We start from the raw sequence: 19595 nt of genomic DNA, 5'->3' as shown, positions 1-19595 counted from the left end.
CCCAGTCCCTCCCAGTCCCTCCCAGTCCCCTCCCAGTCCCCCTCAGTCCCCTCCCAGTCCCCCTCAATCCCCTCCCAGTCCCTCCCAGTCCCCCTCAATCCCCTCCCAGTCCCCTCCCAGTCCCTCCCAGTCCCTCCCAGTCCCTCCCAGTGCCTCCCAGTCCCCTCCCTGTTCCCTCCCAGTCCCTCCCAGTCCCTCCCAGTCCCCTCCCAGTCCCTCCCAGTCTCCCCCAGTGCCTCCCAGTCCCTCCCAGTCCCTCCCAGTCTCTCCCAGTCTCTCCCAGTCCGTCCCAGTGCTCCCAGTCCCACCTGCAGGGGGTTCCCCTCGGGGTCCCCCGCTGGGGCTGGTGGCACCGGGGTCACCTCGGGGCTTCCCGTCGCCTTCCTGGGGGGGGGGGAGGGGACACCGGGGTGTGACCTTTGACCCCTCCGGTGACCCCTCGGTGACCTTTGACCCCACGCTGGCCCCGCCCCCTCCCCCACAACACCCCAAGAACCCCCATAGCACCCCAAAACCACACCCAAGGACCTCAAAACTGCACCCAGGGACCCCAATAACCCCTATAGCACCCCAGTGACCCCTATAGCACCCCAAATCCACACCCAGGGACCCTAAAACTGCACCCAGGGACCCCAATAACCCCCTATAGCACCCCAATAACCCCTATAGAACCCCAATAACCCCTATAGCACCCCAAATCCACACCCAGGGACCCCAAAACCCCACCCAGGGACCCCATTAACCCCCACAGCACCCCATTAACCCCTATATAATCCAAAGGGGGCGTGGCTTCTCCCCAAAGGGGCGTGGCTTATAAGTCACGTGGTCTAAGAGGGGGCGTGGCTTATCCCAAAGGGGGCGTGGCTTATCCCAACTTGATTTAAGTGGGTCCCCCCTCCCCATAGATTCCCCCCTCCCCTTCCTCAAGGGGGCGGGGCTTCACGAGGGGGGCGTGACCCATTGGGTCACGTGGTCTTAGAGGGGGCGTGGCTTATTTCAAAAGAGGCGTGGCCTCCAGTAGGGGGCGTGGCTTATTCCTGGTTGGTTTAAGTGGGTTCCCCCCTCCCCGTGGGTTCCCCCTCCCCTTCCCAGAGGGGGCGGGGCTTCCAGAAGGGGGGCGGGGCTTCCAGAAAGGGGGCGTGGCCTCCTCCCCGAGTGGGCGGGGCCAGGTCTCTCACTTGCGGCGGCTCTGGCTGAGGTAGCAGACGAGGGCGATGACGACGGCGAAGGCCACGACGGCCCCGACCGGCCCCACCTTGGCCCAAACCAACCCCCCTGCGGGGGCAAAAACGTCACGTGGAGGTGGGGGGGGGGCAATTACCCCCCTCCCCCCCTCGCCAGGGGGGCAATTACCCCCCTCCCCCCCTCCCCAGGGGGGCAATTAACCCTCCCCCCCCCCCGTGGGAATCTAGCTGGAAAAATTCCCACGCTCCTCCTCCCCCCCCCCCCCGGGGGGGTCAGAAGGGGCAAATCGCCCCCTGGGGGGGTAAATAAACCCGGGGGGGGTAAATAAACCCGGGGGGGGTAAATAGAAGGGGATGGGGGTAACTGCACCCCGAGGGGGGCAAATAATGCAGGGGGAGGGGGGTAAATGCCCCAGCGTGGGGGCAATGGGGCGTGGGAAAGTGCTGCCAGAAATTCCCACGCCCCATAGGTGACCCCGTGGGGGACACCGGGTGACACAGGGTGACATGAGGTGACATGGGGTGACATGAGGTGACACTGGGTGACACGAGGTGACACCAGGATGAGTGACACGTGGTTCCAAATGGGATTTGGGGTCAATGGGGCGTGGGAAAGCCCGGCCAGGAATTCCCACGCCCCATAGGTGACCCTGTGGGGGACTCCAGGGGACACAGGGTGACATGAGATGACATGGGGTGACAAGAGGTGACAATAGGTGACAGTGGGTGACATGAGGTGAGACCGGGACGAGTGACACGTGGTTCTGAATGGGATTTGGGGTCAATGGGGCGTGGGAAAGCCCTGCCAGGAATTCCCACGCCCCATAGGTGACCCCGTGGGGGACACCAGGGGACACAGGGTGACATGAGGTGACATGAGGTGACGCGGGGTGACATGAGGTGACACCAGGATGAGTGACACATGGTTCTGGATGGGATTTGGGGTCAATGGAGTGTGGGAAAGCCTTGCCAGGGTTTCCCACGCCCTATAGGTGACCCCGTGGGGGACCCCAGGTGACACAGGGTGACATGGGGTGACATGAGGTGACATGGGGTGACACGAGGTGACACCAGGATGAGTGACACGTGGTTCTGGATGGGATTTGGGGTCAATGGGGCGTGGGAAAGCCCGGCCAGGAATTCCCACGCCCCATAGGTGACCCCGTGGGGGACACCAAGTGACACAGGGTGACATGAGGTGACATGAGGTCACATGAGGTCACATGAGGTGACACTGGGTGACACGAGGTGACACCAGGATGAGTGACACATGGTTCTGAATGGGATTTGGGGTCAATGGGGCGTGGGAAAGCCCTGCCAGGAATTCCCACGCCCCATAGGTGACCCCGTGGGGGACACCAGGTGACACAGGGTGACATGAGGTGACATGAGGTCACATGAGGTGACACTGGGAGACATGAGGTGACACCAGGATGAGTGACACATGGTTCCAAATGGGATTTGGGGTCAATGGGGCGTGGGAAAGCCCGGCCAGGAATTCCCACGCCCCATAGGTGACCCCATAGGTGACTCCAGGGGACACAGGGTGACATGAGGTGACACCAGGTGACATGAGGTGACATGGGGTGACATGAGGTGACAATAGGTGACACGGGGTGACACGAGGTGACACCAGGATGAGTGACACATGGTTCCGAATGGGATTTGGGGTCAATGGGGCGTGGGAAAGCCCTGCCAGGAATTCCCACGCCCCATAGGTGACCCCGTGGGGGACACCAGGGGACACAGGGTGACATGAGGTGACACGGGGTGACACAAGGTGACATGAGGTGACACTGGGTGACACGAGGTGACACCAGGATGAGTGACACATGGTTCTGAATGGGATTTGGGGTCAATGGGGCGTGGGAAAGCCCGGCCAAGAATTCCCACGCCCCATAGGTGACCCCGTGGGGGACACCGGGTGACACAGGGTGACATGAGGTGACATGAGGTGACACGGGGTGACATGAGGTGACAGTGGGTGACATGAGGTGACACCGGGATGAGTGACACATGGTTCTGAATGGGATTTGGGGTCAATAGGGCGTGGGAAAGCCCTGCCAGGAATTCCCACGCCCCATAGATGACCCCGTGGGTGACTCCAGGTGACACAGGGTGACACGGGGTGACATGAGGTGACACGGGGTGACAGTGGGTGACATGAGGTGACAGTGGGTGACATGAGGTGACACCAGGACGAGTGACACGTGGTTCTGAATGGGATTTGGGGTCAATGGGGCGTGGGAAAGTGCTGCCAGGAATTCCCACGCCCCATAGGTGACCCCGTGGGGGACTCCAGGTGACACAGGGTGACATGAGGTGACGTGGGGTGACATGAGGTGACAGTGGGTGACATGAGGTGACACCAGGATGAGTGACACGTGGTTCCGAATGGGATTTGGGGGTCAATGGAGCGTGGGAAAGCCCAGCCAGGAATTCCCACGCCCCATCGGTGACCCCGTGGGGGACTCCAGGTGACACAGGGTGACATGAGGTGACACGGGGTGACACGGGGTGCCCCGAGGTGCCCCGGGGAGCCCCCTCACCGGGGTGCTGGAAGCGGAGCTGCTGCCGGACGCTGCCGTGGGGGTTGCGGGCGGCGCAGAGGACGGCGAGGCGGGGGTCGAGGGTCCCTCGGAGGGCGAGGACGGCGGTGACGGTGACGCCCCCCGGCGAGGCGCCCCCCGCTCCCGGCGGCGCCGTCACCGTCACGTCCCGGTGCCCCTCGGTGACGGTGACGTTGCGGGAGGGCAGCTCGAAGCTGAGCGAGGGCTCCGGGAGGGCCGAGGCCGAGCAGACGCAGCGGGCGCCGTCGCCCCCCGGGGTGCAGCGCGAGTCCGACAGGAGGATCGGGGGGTCTGGGGGGAACAGGGGGACACCCCGAAAATTAAACACCCGGGGGACCCCAAAACCAGCCTTGGAAGCCCAAAAATGACACCCAGGGACCCCAAAAACACAACCAGGGACCCCAAAACCAGCCTTGGAACCCCAAAAACACCCTTGGAAGCCCAAAAATTACACACAGGGACCCCAAAAACACTCTTGGAACCCCAAAAACACAACCAGGGACCCCAAAAACACCCTTGGAAGCCCAAAAACACAACCAGGGACCCCAAAAACATCCTTGGAACCCCAAAAACACACCCAGGGGCCCCAAAACACCCTTGGAACCCCAAAAACACACCCAGGGACCCCAAAAACACCCTTGGAACCCCAAAAAACACACCCAGGGGCTCCAAAAACACACCCAGGGCCCCCAAAACACCCCTGGAACCCAAAAAATTATACGCAGGGACCCCAAAAACACCCTTGGAACCCCAAAAATTACACGCAGGGACCCCAAAATCACACTTGGAACCCCAAAAATTGCACCCAAGCACCCCAAAAAACACACCCAGGGACCCCAAAAACGCCCTTGGAACCCCAAAAATTACACCCAAGGCCCCAAAACCACTCTTGGAAACCCAAAAATTACACCCAGGGGCCCCAAAACACCCTTGGAACCCCAAAAACACACCCAGGGACCCCAAAAACATCCTTGGAACCCCAAAAAACACACCCAGGGGCTCCAAAAATACACCCAGGGACCCCAAAAACACACCCAGGGACCCCCAAACACCATTGGGAGCCCAAAAACACACCCGGGGCCCCAAAAACACTCTTGGAACCCCAAAAATTACACCCAGGGCCCCAAAAACACCCTTGGAACCCCAAAAATACACCCAGGGGCCCCAAAACCACTCTTGGAACCCCAAAAATTACACCCAGGGGCCCCAAAACACCCTTGGAACCCCAAAAACACACCCAGGGACCCCCAAAAACACCCTTGGAACCCCCAAAAACACACCCAGGGGCTCCAAAAATACACCCAGGGACCCCAAAAACACACCCAGGGACCCCAAAAACACCATTGGGAGCCCAAAAACACACCCAGGGGCCCCAAAAACACCCTTGGAACCCCCAAAAGTTACACCCAGGGACCCCAAAAACACATCCAGGGGCTCCAAAAATACACCCCGGGGCCCCCAAAGCACTCTTGGAACCCCAAACCCACAACCAGGGACCCCAAAAACATCCTTGGAACCCCAAAAGTTACATGCAGGAACCCCCAAAACACCCTTGGAAGCCCAAATTTTACAGGCAGGGACCCCAAAAACACCCTTGGAACCCCAAAAAACACACCCAGGGGCTCCAAAAGTTACACCCAGGAACCTCAAAAACACCATTGGAACCACAAAAACACACCCAGGGACCCCAAAAACACCCTTGGAACCCCAAAAATACACCCAGGGACCCCAAAACCACCCTTGGAAGCCCAAAAACACACCCAGGGGCCCCTAAAACACCCCTGGAACCCCCAAAATTATATCCAGGCACCCCAAAAAACACACCCAGGGACCCCAAAAACATCCTTGGAACCCCAAAAATACACCCAGGGACCCCAAAAACACTCTTGGAACCCCAAAAGTTACATGCAGGGACCCCCAAAACACCCTTGGAACCCCAAAAATACACCCAGGGACCCCAAAAACACTCTTGGAACCCCAAAAGTTACATGCAGGGACCCCCAAAACACCCTTGGAACTCCCAAAACACACCCAGGGACCCCAAAAACTGCAGCCAAGGACCCCAGGAACCCCCTATAGCACCCCAATAACCCCTATAGCACCCGAAAACCACACCCAGGGACCCCAATAACCTCTATAGGACCCCATTAACCCCTATAGCACCCCAAGATCTCCCCGCTAGTGACCTGATTAACCCCTTAGTGACCTGATTAACCCCTTAGGGGCCTCGTTAACCCCTTCAGGGACCCCAATACCCCCCTTAGGGCCCTTGTTAACCCCTTAGTGACCTCATTAACCCCTTAGGGACCACAATGCTCCCCCTTAGGGGAACCATTAACCCCTTCAGAGCCTCACTAACCCCTTAAGAGAGCCATTAACCCCTTCAGGGCCTCATTAACCCCTTCAGGGACCTCATTAACCCCTTAGGGCCCCCAATCTCCCCATCTTAGGGACCCCAATACCCCCCTTAGGGCCCTTGTTAACCCTTGAGGGACCTCATTAACCCCTTAGGGACCACAGTACTCCCCCTTCAGGGAACCATTAACCCCTTCTGGGCCTCATTAACCCCTTCAGTGCCTCATTAACCCCTTCGAGGACCTCATTAACCCCTTAGGGACCACAGTACTCCCCCTTCAGGGAACCATTAACCCCTTCAGGGCCTCATTAACCCCTTCAGGGAACCATTAACCCCTTCAGGGACCTCATTAACCCCTTAGGGCCCCCAATCTCCCCATCTTAGGGACCCCAATACCCCCTTAGAGCCCTTGTTAACCCTTGAGGGACCTTGTTAACCCCTTAGGGACCACAATGCTCCCCCTTAAGGGAACCATTAACCCCTTCTGGGCCTCATTAACCCCTTCAGTGCCTCATTAACCCCTTCGAGGACCTCATTAACCCCTTCAGGGACCTCATTAACCCCTTCAGGGCCCCCTTACACTCGACGGTGAGGTTGAAGGGGAGGCTGCTCTCGCCGTGCTGGTTCTCGGCGCGGCACAGGTACTCGCCGGCATCTTCGGGGGAGGCCGAGGCCAAGCTCATGGTCACTTGGGGCTCGTAGACGGCCACGGCCACCACCCGGCGTCCCCGGGTCACCGAGACGATGGGGGCGGGGTGGCTGGAGGCCCCGCACGTCACCCACACCGGGTCCCCGGCCACCACCCACAGGGACCCGTTCAGCATCGGGGAGCGCGGGGCGTCTGCGGGGAGGAAGGGGTTAAAAGGGGGGGGTTGGGGGGAGGAAAAGGGGGTTGGGGGGGAAAAAGGGGGTTTGAGGGGGCAAAAAGGGGGGTTGGAGGGGGAAAAAGGGGGATTGGAGGGGGAAAAAGGGGGTTTGAGGGGGGAAAAAGGGGGTTTGGGGGGGAAAAAGGGGGTTTGGGGGAGAAAAAGGGGGGTTGGTGGGGGAAAAAGGGGGGTTGGAGGGGGAAAAAGGGGGTTTGAGGGGGGAAAAAGGGGGTTTGTGGGGGGGAAAAAGGGGGTTTTGGGGGGGAAAAAGGGGGTTTGAGGGGGAAAAAGGGGGTTTGAGGGGGGAAAAGGGGGTTTGTGGGGGGGAAAAAGGGGGTTTTGGGGGGGAAAAAGGGGGTTTGAGGGGGAAAAAGGGGGTTGGAGGGGGAAAAAGGGGGGTTGGAGGGGGAAAAAGGGGGTTGGAGGGGGGAAAAAGGGGGGTTGGAGGGGGAAAAAGGGGGGTTGGAGGGGGAAAAAAGGGGGTTTGTGGGGGGGAAAAAGGGGGTTTGGGGGGGGAAAAAGGGGGTTTTGGGGGGGAAAAAGGGGGGGTTGGAGGGGGAAAAAGGGGGTTTGAGTGGGGGAAAAAGGGGGTTTGAGGGGGAAAAAGGGGGTTTTGGGGGGGAAAAAAGGGGGTTTGCGGGGGGAAAAAGGGGGTTTGTGGGGGGGGAAAAAGGGGGTTTGAGGGGGGAAAAAGGGGGTTTGTGGGGGGGAAAAAGGGGGTTTTGGGGGGGAAAAAGGGGGTTTGAGGGGGGAAAAAGGGGGTTGGAGGGGGGAAAAAGGGGGTTTGTGGGGGAAAAAGGGGGTTTTGGGGGGGAAAAAGGGGGTTTGAGGGGGAAAAAGGGGGTTTGTGGGGGGGAAAAAGGGGGTTTGTGGGGGGGAAAAAGGGGGTTTGAGGGGGAAAAAGGGGGTTTGAGGGGGAAAAAGGGGGTTGGAGGGGGAAAAAGGGGGGTTGGAGGGGGAAAAAGGGGGTTGGAGGGGGGAAAAAGGGGGGTTGGAGGGGGAAAAAGGGGGGTTGGAGGGGGAAAAAGGGGGTTTGTGGGGGGGAAAAAAGGGGGTTGGGGGGGAAAAAGGGGGTTTTGGGGGGGAAAAAGGGGGGGTTGGAGGGGGAAAAAGGGGGTTTTGAGTGGGGGAAAAGGGGGTTTGAGGGGGAAAAAGGGGGTTTGTGGGGGGAAAAAGGGGGTTTTGGGGGGGAAAAGTGGGTTTGAGGGGGAAAAAGGGGGGTTGGAGGGGGAAAAAGGGGTTTGAGGGGGAAAAAGGGGGTGGAGGGGGAAAAAGGGGGGTTTGAGGGGGTAAAAAGGGGGTTTGTGGGGGGGAAAAAGGGGGTTTTGGGGGGGAAAAGGGGGTTTGTGGGGGGGAAAAAGGGGGTTTGAGGGGGGAAAAGGGGGTTTGTGGGGGGGAAAAAGGGGGTTTTGGGGGGGAAAAAGGGGGTTTGTGGGGGAAAAAGGGGGTTGGAGGGGGAAAAAGGGGGGTTGGAGGGGGAAAAGGGGGTTGGAGGGGGGAAAAAGGGGGGTTGGAGGGGGAAAAAGGGGGGTTGGAGGGGGGAAAAGGGGGTTGGAGGGGGAAAAGGGGGGTTGGTGGGGGAAAAAGGGGGTTTGTGGGGGGGAAAGGGGGTTTGTGGGGGGGAAAAAGGGGGGTTTGGGGGGGAAAATGGGGGTTTGAGGGGGGAAAAGGGGGGTGGAGGGGGAAAAAGGGGGTTGGTGGGGGAAAAGGGGGGTTGGAGGGGGAAAAAGGGGGTTGGAGGGAAAAGGGGGTTTGTGGGGGGGAAAAAGGGGGTTTGAGGGGGAAAAAGGGGGTTTTGGGGGGGAAAAAGGGGGGGTTGGAGGGGGAAAAAGGGGGTTTGAGTGGGGGAAAAAGGGGGTTTGAGGGGGAAAAAGGGGGTTTTGGGGGGGAAAAAAGGGGGTTTGCGGGGGGAAAAAGGGGGTTGGAGGACCCTATAGGACAAAAATAGGAGCTGGGGGAGAGCAAAAGGGACCTTGGGGACCCTCAAAGGGGGGGGACCCCAAAAAGGGACCTGAGGATGGCTCAAGGGGGAGATTGAGGGGGGCACAAAGGGGGGGGGGACCTCAAAAAGGGACCCAGGAGGGACCCAAGGGGGGGATTCAGGGGGACTCAAAGAGGGGGGACCCCAAAAAGGGACCTGAGGGTGTCCCAAGGGGGGGGATTCAGGGGGACTCAAAAAGGGGGGACCCCAAAAAGGGATCCAAGGGTGTCCCAAGGGGGGGATTGAGGGGGGCCCAAAGTGGGGGGACCCCAAAAAGGGACCGAAGGTTGGGATCTAGGGGGGCCCAAAGGGGGGGGACCCCAAAAAGGGATCCAAAGATGTCCCAAGGGGCATTCAGGTGGACTCAAAAAGGGGGGACCCCAAAAAGGGACCCGAGGGTGGCTCAAGGTGGGGATTCAGGGGGCCCAAAGGGGGGGGGGACCCCAAAAAGGGGACCCAGGAGGGACCCAAGGGGGACACTCAGGGGGACCCAAAGAGGGGGGGACCCCAAAAAGGGACCCAGGTGTGGGATCTAGGGGTTCCCAAAGAGGGGGTACCCCAAAAAGGGGACCCAGGAGAGACTCTAGGGTGGGATTTAGGGGTGCCCAAAGAGAGGGGGGACCCCAAAAAGGGACCCAAGGGTGGGATCTTGGGGGACCCAAAGGGGGGGACCCCAAAAAGGGACCCAAGGATGGGATCTTGGGGGACCCAAAGGGGGGGGACCCCAAAAAGGGATCCAAGGGTGTCCCAAGGGGGGGATTCAGGGGTATCCAAAGAGAGGGGACCCCAAAAAGGGGACCCAGGAGGGACACAAGGGCAGGATTGAGGGGGACCCAAAGAGGTGGGACCCCAAAAAGGGACCCAGAGGTGGGGTCTAGGGGTGCCCAAAGGTTGGGGGCCCCCAAAAAAGAGACCCAGGAGGGACCCAAGGTGGGGATTGAGGGGGACCCAAAGGGGTGGGACCCCAAAAAGGGGACCCAGGAGGGACCCAAGGAGGGATTCAGGGGGACCCAAAGAGGGGGGGACCCCAAAAAGGGACCCAGGGGTGGGATCTAGGGGTGCCCAAAGTGGGGGGGACCCCAAAAAGGGACCCAGGGGTGGGATCTAGGGTGGCCCAAAGGGTGGGGGGACCCCAAAAAGGGACCCAGGGGTGGGACCCAGGGGTTCCCCAAGGCAGGGGGTCCCCCCGACCCCCCCCATTTCCCCCTCCTCACAGGCCACGTGCAGCTCGAGGCTCCGGTTGTGGCGTCCGTGTCGGTTCTCGGCGACGCAGCTGTAGGTTCCGGCTTGATCCGGTTCGACCCGGGGTAGAAGCAGGTGTAAACCGGTCGAAACCGGTTCCTCCCGTAAGACCGAGGCGCCCCGGAACCAGGAGAGCAAAGGCGGGGGGCGCCCCTCGGCCTCGCAGCCCAGATCCACCGGGGACCCCTCGACCACCTCGCCGGGACCCGACACCTCCAGCACCCGAGGAGCATCTGGAAAGGACCCGAAAGATGGAGCTTGAGCTTCAAAAGATGGAGCTGAACCCTAAAATATGGAGCTGAACCCCAAAATATGGACCTGAACCCCAAAATATGGACCTTGGACCTCAAAATACGGAGCCAGAACCCAAAAATATGGATGTGAGCACCAAAAGATGGACCTGAACACCAAAAAATGGACCTTGAACCTCAAAATGTGGACCTTGGACCTCAAAATATGGAGCCCGAACCCCAAAATACGGACCTGGACCCCAGAGATGGAACCTGGACCCCAAAGAATTGAGCCAGAACCCCAAAATTTGCATCTGAACAGCAAAAGATGGAACGTGGACAACAAAAGATGGACCTTGAAGCTCAAAATATGGAGCCAGAACCCCAAAAGATGGACCCTGGACCCCAAAATATGGACCTTGAACCTCAAAATATGGAGCCAGAACCCCAAAAGATGGACCCTGGACCCCAAAATATGGACCTTGAACCTCAAAATATGGAGCCAAAACCCCAAAATATGGATCTGAACACCAAAATATGGACCTTGCACCACAAAATATGGAGCCCCATCCCCAAAATATGGACTTGAACACAAAAATATGGACTTTGAACCACAAAATATGGATCAGAACACCAAAAGACGGACCCTGGACTCCAAAATAAGGAGCCAGAACCCAAAAATATGGATCTGAGCACCAAAAGATGGACTTGAACATCAAAAATATGGACTTTGCACCTCAAAATATGGAGCCAGAACCCAAAAATATGGAGCTGAACACCAAAAGATGGAACCTGGACCCCCAAAGATGGACCTTGAACCTCAAAATATGGAACTAAACCCTAAAACATCTACCTGAACCTCAAAATATGGAGCCAGAAACCTAAAATATGGACCTGAACACCAAAAGATGGACCTTGAACCACAAAATACGGAGCCAGAACCACAAAATTTGGATCTGCACACCAAAAGTTGGAACCTGGACCCCTAAAATGTGAACCTGGACCCCAAAAGATGGACCTTGAACCAGAAAATATGGAACTAAACCCTGAAATATCGACCTGAACACCAAAGGATGGACCTTGAACCACAAAATATGGAGCCAGAACCCTAAAATATGGAGCTGAACACCAAAAGATGGAAGCTGGACCCCAAAAGATGGACCTTGAACCTCAAAATATGGAACCTGAACCCCAAAATATGGACCTGGACATCAAAAGATTGAGCTAGAACCTCAAAATATGGAGCCAGAACCCCAAAATATGGACCTTGGACCTCAAAATATGGAGCCAGATCCCCAAAATATGGATCTGAACACCAAAAGATGGAACCTGGACCCCAAAAGATGGACCTTGAACCTCAAAATATGGAACTAAACCCTGAAATATGGAGCTAGAACCTCAAAATATGGAACCTGAACCCCAAAATATGGCCCTGAACACCAAAAGATTGAGCTAGAACCTCAAAATATGGAGCCAGAACCCCAATTATGGACCTTGGACCTCAAAATATGGAGCCAGAAACCTAAAATATGGATCTGAACACCAAAAGATGGACCCTGGATCCCAGAAGATGGACCTTGAACCTCAAAATATGGAACTAAACCCTGAAATATCGACCTGAACACCAAAATATGGACCTTGAACCTCAAAATATGGAGTCAGAACACCAAAATATGGATCTGAACACCAAAAGATGGAACCTGGACCCCAAAAGATGGACCTTGAACCTCAAAATACGGAACTAAACCCTGAAATATGGAGCTAGAACCTCCAAATATGGAACCTGAACCCCAAAATATGGACCCGAACACCAAAAGATTGAGCTAGAACCTCAAAATATGGAGCCAGAACCCCAAATATGGACCTTGGACCTCAAAATATGGAGCCAGAACCCCAAAATATGGACCCGAGCACCAAAAGATTGAGCTAGAACCTCAAAATATGGAGCCAGAGCCTCAAAATATGGACCTTGAACCTCAGAATATGGAGCTAGAACCTCAAAATATGGAGCCAGAGCCCTGAAATATTGAGCTAGAACCACAAAATATGGAGCTAGAACCTCCAAATTTGAACCTAAACACCAAAAGATGGAACCTGGACCCCAAAATATGGAGCCAGAACCCAAAAATATGGACCTGAACACCAAAATATGGACCTCAAACCCCAAAATATGGAGCCAGAACCCCCAAATATGGACCTTGGACCTCAAAATATGGAGCTAGAACCTCAAAATATGGAGCCAGAACCCCAAAATATGGACCTGAACACCAGAAGATGGACTCTGGACCCCAAAAGATGGACCTTGAACCTCAAAATATGGAACTAAACCCTGAAATATGGACCTTGAACCTCCAAATATGGAACCTGAACCCCAAAATATGGACCCGAACACCAAAAGATTGAGCTAGAACCTCAAAATATGGAGCCAGAACTCCAAATATGGACCTTGAACCTCAGAATATGGAGCTAGAACCTCAAAATATGGAGCCAGAGCCCCAAAATATTGAGCTAGAACCTCAGAATATGGAGCTAGAAGCTCAAAACATGGAGCCAGAACCCCAAAATATGGACCCTAGATTCCAGAAGGTGGAAGTTGGTGTTGGGAGCACCCAGATGTTCCTCACCCACAACCCCAAGGACGTGGGGGTCCCCGGGGGGGTCCCCAACTCACACTGGACGTCGAGGGTGGTGGCGGCCTGGAAGGCCAAGGAGCTGTTGGCGAAGGCCACGCGACACTCCAGCCTCCGTCCTCCGTCTTCTCTCCGGGCTCGGAACCTCAGGAGAACCAGGAGGGTGGCGGCTCCGCTTTGGTCCTCCCGGACCTGCCGCTCGGAGACCTCCAGGAGGTCCTCGGTCCCTTCCCAGCGGACGCGGGGACGCAGCTCGGGGCAGTTGTCCGGCACGCGGCACTGGAGCTCGACCTCCTCTCCGGCCACCACGTCAGGAGGGACCTCCAGGAGGGGCTCCTCTGTGGAGAAAACGGGGTGACCGGGGTGGGGGGTGGGAGATGGGGGACCCCAGGAGATTAGGATGGGGTTGGGGGTCCCACATGTCCAAGGCTGGAGACCCTCAATGGAGCTGGAGACCCAGGAGACCAGGATGGGGTGATGGGACCCAGATATCCAAGTCTGGAGACCCTCCATGGAGTTGGGGTTCCAGGAGACCAGGATGGGGTGATGGGATCCAGAACATCAGGATTGGGGACCCTCAGTGGAGTTGGGGTTCCAGGAGACCCCAGGGTGGGGTGATGGGACTCAGATATCCAAGTCTGGAGACCCTCAATGGAGTTGGGGTTCCAGGAGACCAGGATGGGGTGATGGGACCCAGAAGATCAGGATTGGGGACCCTCCATGGAGTTGGGGTTCCAGGGGACCAGGATGGGGTGATGGGATCCAGAACATCAGGACTGGGGACCCTTAATGGAGTTGGGGTTCCAGGAGATCCCAGGATTGGGGACCCTCAATGGAGTTGGGGTTCCAGAAGACCAGGATGGGGTCTTGGGACCCAGATATCCAAGTCTGGAGACCCTCCATGGAGTTGGGGTTCCAGGAGACCCCAGGATTGGGGACCCTCAATGGAGTTGGGGTTCCAGGAGACCAGGATGGGGTGATGGGACCCAGATATCCAAGTCTGGAGACCCTCAATGGAGTTGGGGTCCCAGGAGACCCCAGGATTGGGGACCCTCCATGGAGTTGGGGTCCCAGGAGACCCCAGGACTGGGGACCCTCAGTGGAGTTGGGGTTCCAGGAGACCAGGATGGGGTGGTGGGACCCAGATATCCATGTCTGGAGACCCTCAATGGAGTTGGGGTTCCAGGAGACCCCAGGATTGGGGACCCTCCATGGAGTTGGGGTTCCAGGAGACCCCAGGACTGGGGACCCTCCGTGGAGTTGGGGTTCCAGGAGACCCCAGGATTGGGGACCCTCAATGGAGTTGGGGTTCCAGGAGACCAGGATGAGGTGTGGGGACCCAGAAGATCAGGATTGGGGACCCTCAATGGAGTTGGGGTTCCAGGAGACCCCAGGATTGGGGACCCTCAATGGAGTTGGGGTTCCAGGAGACCAGGATGGGGTGATGGGACCCAGAAGATCAGGATTGGGGACCCTCCATGGAGTTGGGGTTCCAGGAGACCCCAGGACTGGGGACCCTCATTGGAATTGGGGTTCCAGCTCCTCCCACCCCCAAAACTGGGGTGCCAGCCCCCCAAACTGGTCTCCCAGCCCCCCAAATGAGCTCCCAGCCCCCCAAACTGGTCTCCCAGCCCCCCAAATTAGCTCCCAGCCCCCTCAAACTGGTTCCCAGCCCCCCCAGTCCCCCCCAAATGGTCTCCCAGCCCCCAAGTGAGCTCCCAGCCCCCCGAAATTGGTTCCCAGCCCCCCCAAGCCCCCCTGTTGCTCTCCCAGTCCCCCCCAACTGGTTCCCAGCCCTCCCAGTCCCCCCCAAACTGGTCTCCCAGCCCCCCAAATGAGCTCCCAGCCCCCTCAAACTGGTTCCCAGCCCCCCCAGTCCCCCCCAAACTGGTCTCCCAGCCCCCCCCCACCCCATACTCACCGAGCACCTCGAGGTTGGCGTGCTCGGCGAAGCTGTACTGGTTGTAGCCCCCCAGGTCCCCCCGAAAATAATACTTGCCGGCCAGCTCGGGGCTGAGGGGCCCGAGTCGCAGCGAGCAATCCCGCAGCCCGGGGTCCCCCGAAAGCTCCGCGCGCCCCGCGAAGCTCTCGTGGACGGCGCCCGCCCGCGAGCGAGCCACCACCGGCGGGTAATTCTTGGGGTACGGGCTCCCGAAATACCAGAGCCCGTGGACGGCGCTGGGCCGCAGCTCCTCGGGGTACCCGAAGCGGCAGGGGATGGAGACGCAGCCCCCCGAGAGCCCCGAGAGCGACGGGGGCATCCAGGCCGCCCAGGGGCCCCCGACGCCGCCTGCGGAGGGGAGAGGAGGCGAGAAAATGGGGCGCGGGGGCCATTAGTAGGGCTAAGAATGGGATTTGGGGCCTTTATTAGGGCTAATAATGGGATTTGGGGCGTTTATTAGCGCTAATAATGGGATTTGGGGCGTTTATTAGGACTAATAATGGGATTTGGGGCGTTTATTAGCGATAAGAATGGATTTGGGGCGTTTATTAGCACTAATAATGGGATTTGGGGCGTTTATTAGCGCTAATAATGGGATTTGGGGCCTTTATTAGGGCTAATGATGGGATTTGAGGCACTTATTAGCACTAATAATGAGATTTGAGGCATTTATTAACACTAATAATGGGATTTGGGGCATTTATTAGCGATAATAATGAGATTTGAGGCATTTATTAGTGTTAATAATGAGATTTGAGGCATTTATTAGCGCTAATAATGGGATTTGGGGCATGTATTAGTGCTAATAATGGGATTTGGGGCGTTTATTAGGGCTAATAATGGGATTTGGGGCGTTTATTAGGGCTAATAATGGGATTTGGGGTATTTATTAGTGATAAGAATGGGATTTGGGGCATTTATTAGCGCTAATAATGGGATTTGGGGCATTTATTAGTGCTAATAATGGGATGTGAGGCATTTATTAGCGCTAATAATGGGATTTGGGGCATTTATTAGGGCTAATGATGGAGTTTGAGGGGCTTATTAGTGATTATAATGGGATTTGAGGCATTTATTAGGGCTAATAATGGAGTTTAGGGCATTTATTAGGGCTAATAATGAGATTTGAGGGGTTTATTAGCGCTAATAATGAGATTTGGGGCATTTATTAGGGCTAATGATGAAGTATGAGGGGCTTATTAGTGATAATGGAGTTTAGGGCATTTATTAGGGCTAATAATGGGATTTAGGGCATTTATTAGCATTAATAATGAGATTTGAGGCGTTTATTAGCGCTAATGATAGGATTTGAGGCATTAATTAGGGCTAATAATGGGGTTTGGGGCACTAATTAGGGCTAATAATGGGATTTGAGGCATTAATTAGCACTAATAATGGGATTTGAAGCATTAATTAGCGCTAATAATGGGATTTGAAGCATTAATTAGCGCTAATAGTGGGATTTGGGGTGTTAATTAGCGCTAATAATGGGATCAGGATCAATTATTAGGGCTAATAATGAGGTTTTGAGTCATTATTAGTGCTAATAACGGGGTTCGAGCCCCTGTTAACTGGGCCCTGGGGCCCTCCCAGTGCCCCCCAGTCCCTCCCAGTCCCTCCCAGTCCCTCCCAGTCCCCCCCAGTCCCTCCCAGTCCCCTCCCAGTCCCCTCCCAGTCCCCCCCAGTCCCTCCCAGTCCCCTCCCAGTCCCTCCCAGTCCCCTCCCAGTCCCCCCCAGTCCCTCCCAGTCCCCTCCCAGTACATCCCAGTCCCTCCCAGTCCCTCCCAGTCCCTCCCAGTCCCTCCCAGTACCTGGCGGCAGGACCAGTAGCAGGAGGGCAGCGGCCACTGGGCTCATGGCTGGGAAACCAGTGTCACCAGTAAGCCCTCCCAGTATCCCCCAGTATCCCCAGTATCCCCAGTATCCCCAGTGTCCCCTCCCTGTGTCCCCAGTATCCCCAGTATCCCCAGTATCCCCCAGTATCCCCCAGTATCCCCAGTATCCCCTCCCAGTATACCCCAATGTCAGCAAGGTTCCCCAGTATCCCCAGTATCCCCTCCCTGTGTCCCCAGTGTCCCCCAGTATCCCCAGTGTCCCCTCCCTGTGTCCCCAGTGTCCCCCAGTATCCCCAGTATCCCCTCCCAGTATCCCCCAGGGTCCTCAATGTCCTCTCCCAGTATCCCCAGTATCCCCAGTGACCCTGTCCCAGTGCTCCCAGTGCTCCCAGTGCTCCCAGTGTCCCCAGTGTCCCCAGTGTCCCTGTCCCAGTGCTCCCAGTGCTCCCAGTGCTCCCAGTGTCCCCAGTGTCCCCAGTGTCCCTGTCCCAGTGCTCCCAGTGCTCCCAGTGCTCCCAGTGTCCCCAGTGTCCCCAGTGTCCCTGTCCCAGTGCTCCCAGTGCTCCCAGTGCTCCCAGTGCTCCCAGTGTCCCCAGTGTCCCCAGTGTCCCTGTCCCAGTGCTCCCAGTGCTCCCAGTGCTCCCAGTGTCCCTGTCCCAGAGCTCCCAGTGTCGCCAGTGTCCCCAGTGTCCCCAGTGTCCCCAGTGTCCCTGTCCCAGTGCTCCCAGTGTCCCTGTCCCAGTGTCCCCAGTGTCCCCAGTGTCCCCAGTGTCCCTGTCCCAGTGCTCCCAGTGCTCCCAGTGCTCCCAGTGTCCCCAGTGTCCCCAGTGTCCCTGTCCCAGTGCTCCCAGTGCTCCCGGTGTCCCTGTCCCAGTGCTCCCAGTGCTCCCAGTGTCCCCAGTGTCCCCAGTGTCCCCAGTATCCCCAGTGTCCCTGTCCCAGTGCTCCCAGTGCTCCCAGTGTCCCCAGTGTCCCAGTGTCCCCAGTGTCCCCAGTGTCCCCAGTGTCCCTGTCCCAGTGCTCCCAGTGTCCCCAGTGTCCCCAGTGACCCCAGTGTCCCCAGTGTCCCTGTCCCAGTGCTCCCAGTGCTCCCAGTGTCCCTGTCCCAGAACTCCCAGTGTCCCCAGTGTCCCTGTCCCAGTGTCCCCAGTGTCCCCAGTGTCCCTAGTGTCCCTGTCCCAGTGCTCCCAGTGTCCCCAGTGTTCCCAGTGTCTCCCTGTCCCCATTGTCCCATTGTCCCCAGTCTCCCCCAGTGTCCCCTTGTCCCAGTGTCCCCAGTGCTCCCAGTGTCCCCAGTATCCCCCTTGTCCCGGTGACCCCCTTGTCCCACTGTCCCCAGTCTCCCCGGTCTCCCCAGTGTCCCCCAGTGCTCCCAGTGTCCCCCTGTCCTTCATTGTCCCTCATTGTCCCCAGTGTCCCCAGTATCCCCAGTATCCCCCATTGTCCCCAGTATCCCCAGTGTCCCCAGTGCTCCCAGTGCCCCCAGTGTCCCCAGTGCTCCCAGTGTCCCTCTGTCCCTTGTCCCTCATTGTGTCCCCCTGTCCCTTGCTGCCCCAGTGTCCCCATTGTCCCCAGTCTCCCCCAGTGTCCCCATTGTCCCCATTCTCCCCAGTGTCCCCAGTCTCCCCCAATGTCCCTCATTGTCCCCATTGTCCCCAGTCTCCCCAGTGTCCCTGTCCCAGTGCTCCCAGTGTCCCCCTGTCCCTCATTGTCCCTCATTGTCCCCAGTGTCCCCAGTATCCCCAGTATCCCCCATTGTCCCCAGTATCCCCAGTGTCCCCAGTGCTCCCAGTGCCCCCAGTGTCCCCAGTGCTCCCAGTGCCTCCTTGTCCCCAGTGTCCCCACTGCCCCCTTGTCCCCAGTGCCCCCAGTGTCCCCAGTATCCCCAGCGTCCCAGTATCCCCAGTGTCCCCAGTGCCCCCACTGCCCCCTTGTCCCCAGTGTCCCCAGTGTCCCCAGTGTTCCCAGTGCCCCCAGTGCCTCCTTGTCCCCAGTGTCCCCAGTGTCCCCAGTGTCCCCTCCTTGTCCCCAGTGTCCCCAGTGTCCCCAGTGTCCCCTCCTTGTCCCCAGTGTCCCCAGTGTCCCCAGTATCCCCAGCGTCCCAGTATCCCCAGTGTTCCCAGTGTCCCCAGTGCCCCCACTGTCCCCTTGTCCCCAGTGTCCCCAGTGTCCCCAGTGCCCCCAGTGTCCCCAGTGTCCCCAGTATCCCCCTTGTCCCCAGTGTCCCCAATGCCCCCTTGTCCCCAGTGTCCCCAGTATCCCCAGTGTCCCCAGTGTCCCCAGTGCTCCCAGTGTCCCCAGTGTCCCCAGTATCCCCCTTGTCCCCAGTGTCCCCAATGCCCCCTTGTCCCCAGTGTCCCCAGTATCCCCAGTGTCCCCAGTATCCCCAGTGTCCCCAGTGTCCCCAGTGTCCCCAGTGCTCCCAGTGCCCCCTTGTCCCCAGTGTCCCCAGTGCCCTCAGTGCCCCCTTGTCCCCAGTGTCCCCAGTGTCCCCAGTATCCCCAGTATCCCCCTCGTCCCCACTGTCCCCTCCTTGTCCCCATTGTCCCCAGTGCTCCCAGTGTCCCTCTGTCCCCAGTCTCCCCATTGTCCCCAGTCTCCCACTGTCCCCATTGTCCCTGTTCCCCCCCCCCATGTCACCCATTGTCCCCATTGTCCCCAAGCGCCTGGCACCGCCGGGTGACACCACCGAGCGCCCCCCCCCCCCCTTTCCCCCCCCAAACTCCTTTTTTTTAACCAAAACCCCCTTTTTTTCACCC

At 57.9% G+C, this 19595-nt stretch overlaps 1 protein-coding gene across 1 annotated transcript; it reads right to left on the bottom strand.

Annotated features, from left to right (window-relative positions):
• Positions 1 to 1174: 1174 nt before the first annotated feature.
• On the bottom strand, positions 1175 to 15320 carry MAG (myelin associated glycoprotein). Its single transcript, XM_069883171.1, has 6 exons — positions 14981 to 15320; positions 13101 to 13397; positions 10172 to 10432; positions 6691 to 6951; positions 3734 to 4045; positions 1175 to 1275 (listed from the first exon to the last, which is right to left on the bottom strand). Exons 1-6 carry the CDS (start codon positions 15318 to 15320, stop codon positions 1175 to 1177), a joined length of 1572 nt encoding a protein of 523 aa, XP_069739272.1.
• Positions 15321 to 19595: the final 4275 nt, after the last annotated feature.

The sequence above is a fragment of the Phaenicophaeus curvirostris genome, unplaced genomic scaffold (assembly GCF_032191515.1).
Source record: "Phaenicophaeus curvirostris isolate KB17595 unplaced genomic scaffold, BPBGC_Pcur_1.0 scaffold_637, whole genome shotgun sequence".
NCBI classification, from domain to species: domain Eukaryota; kingdom Metazoa; phylum Chordata; class Aves; order Cuculiformes; family Cuculidae; genus Phaenicophaeus; species Phaenicophaeus curvirostris.
Note: the sequence above shows the minus strand (reverse complement) of the source record. Positions and strands in the feature narration are given on the sequence as shown.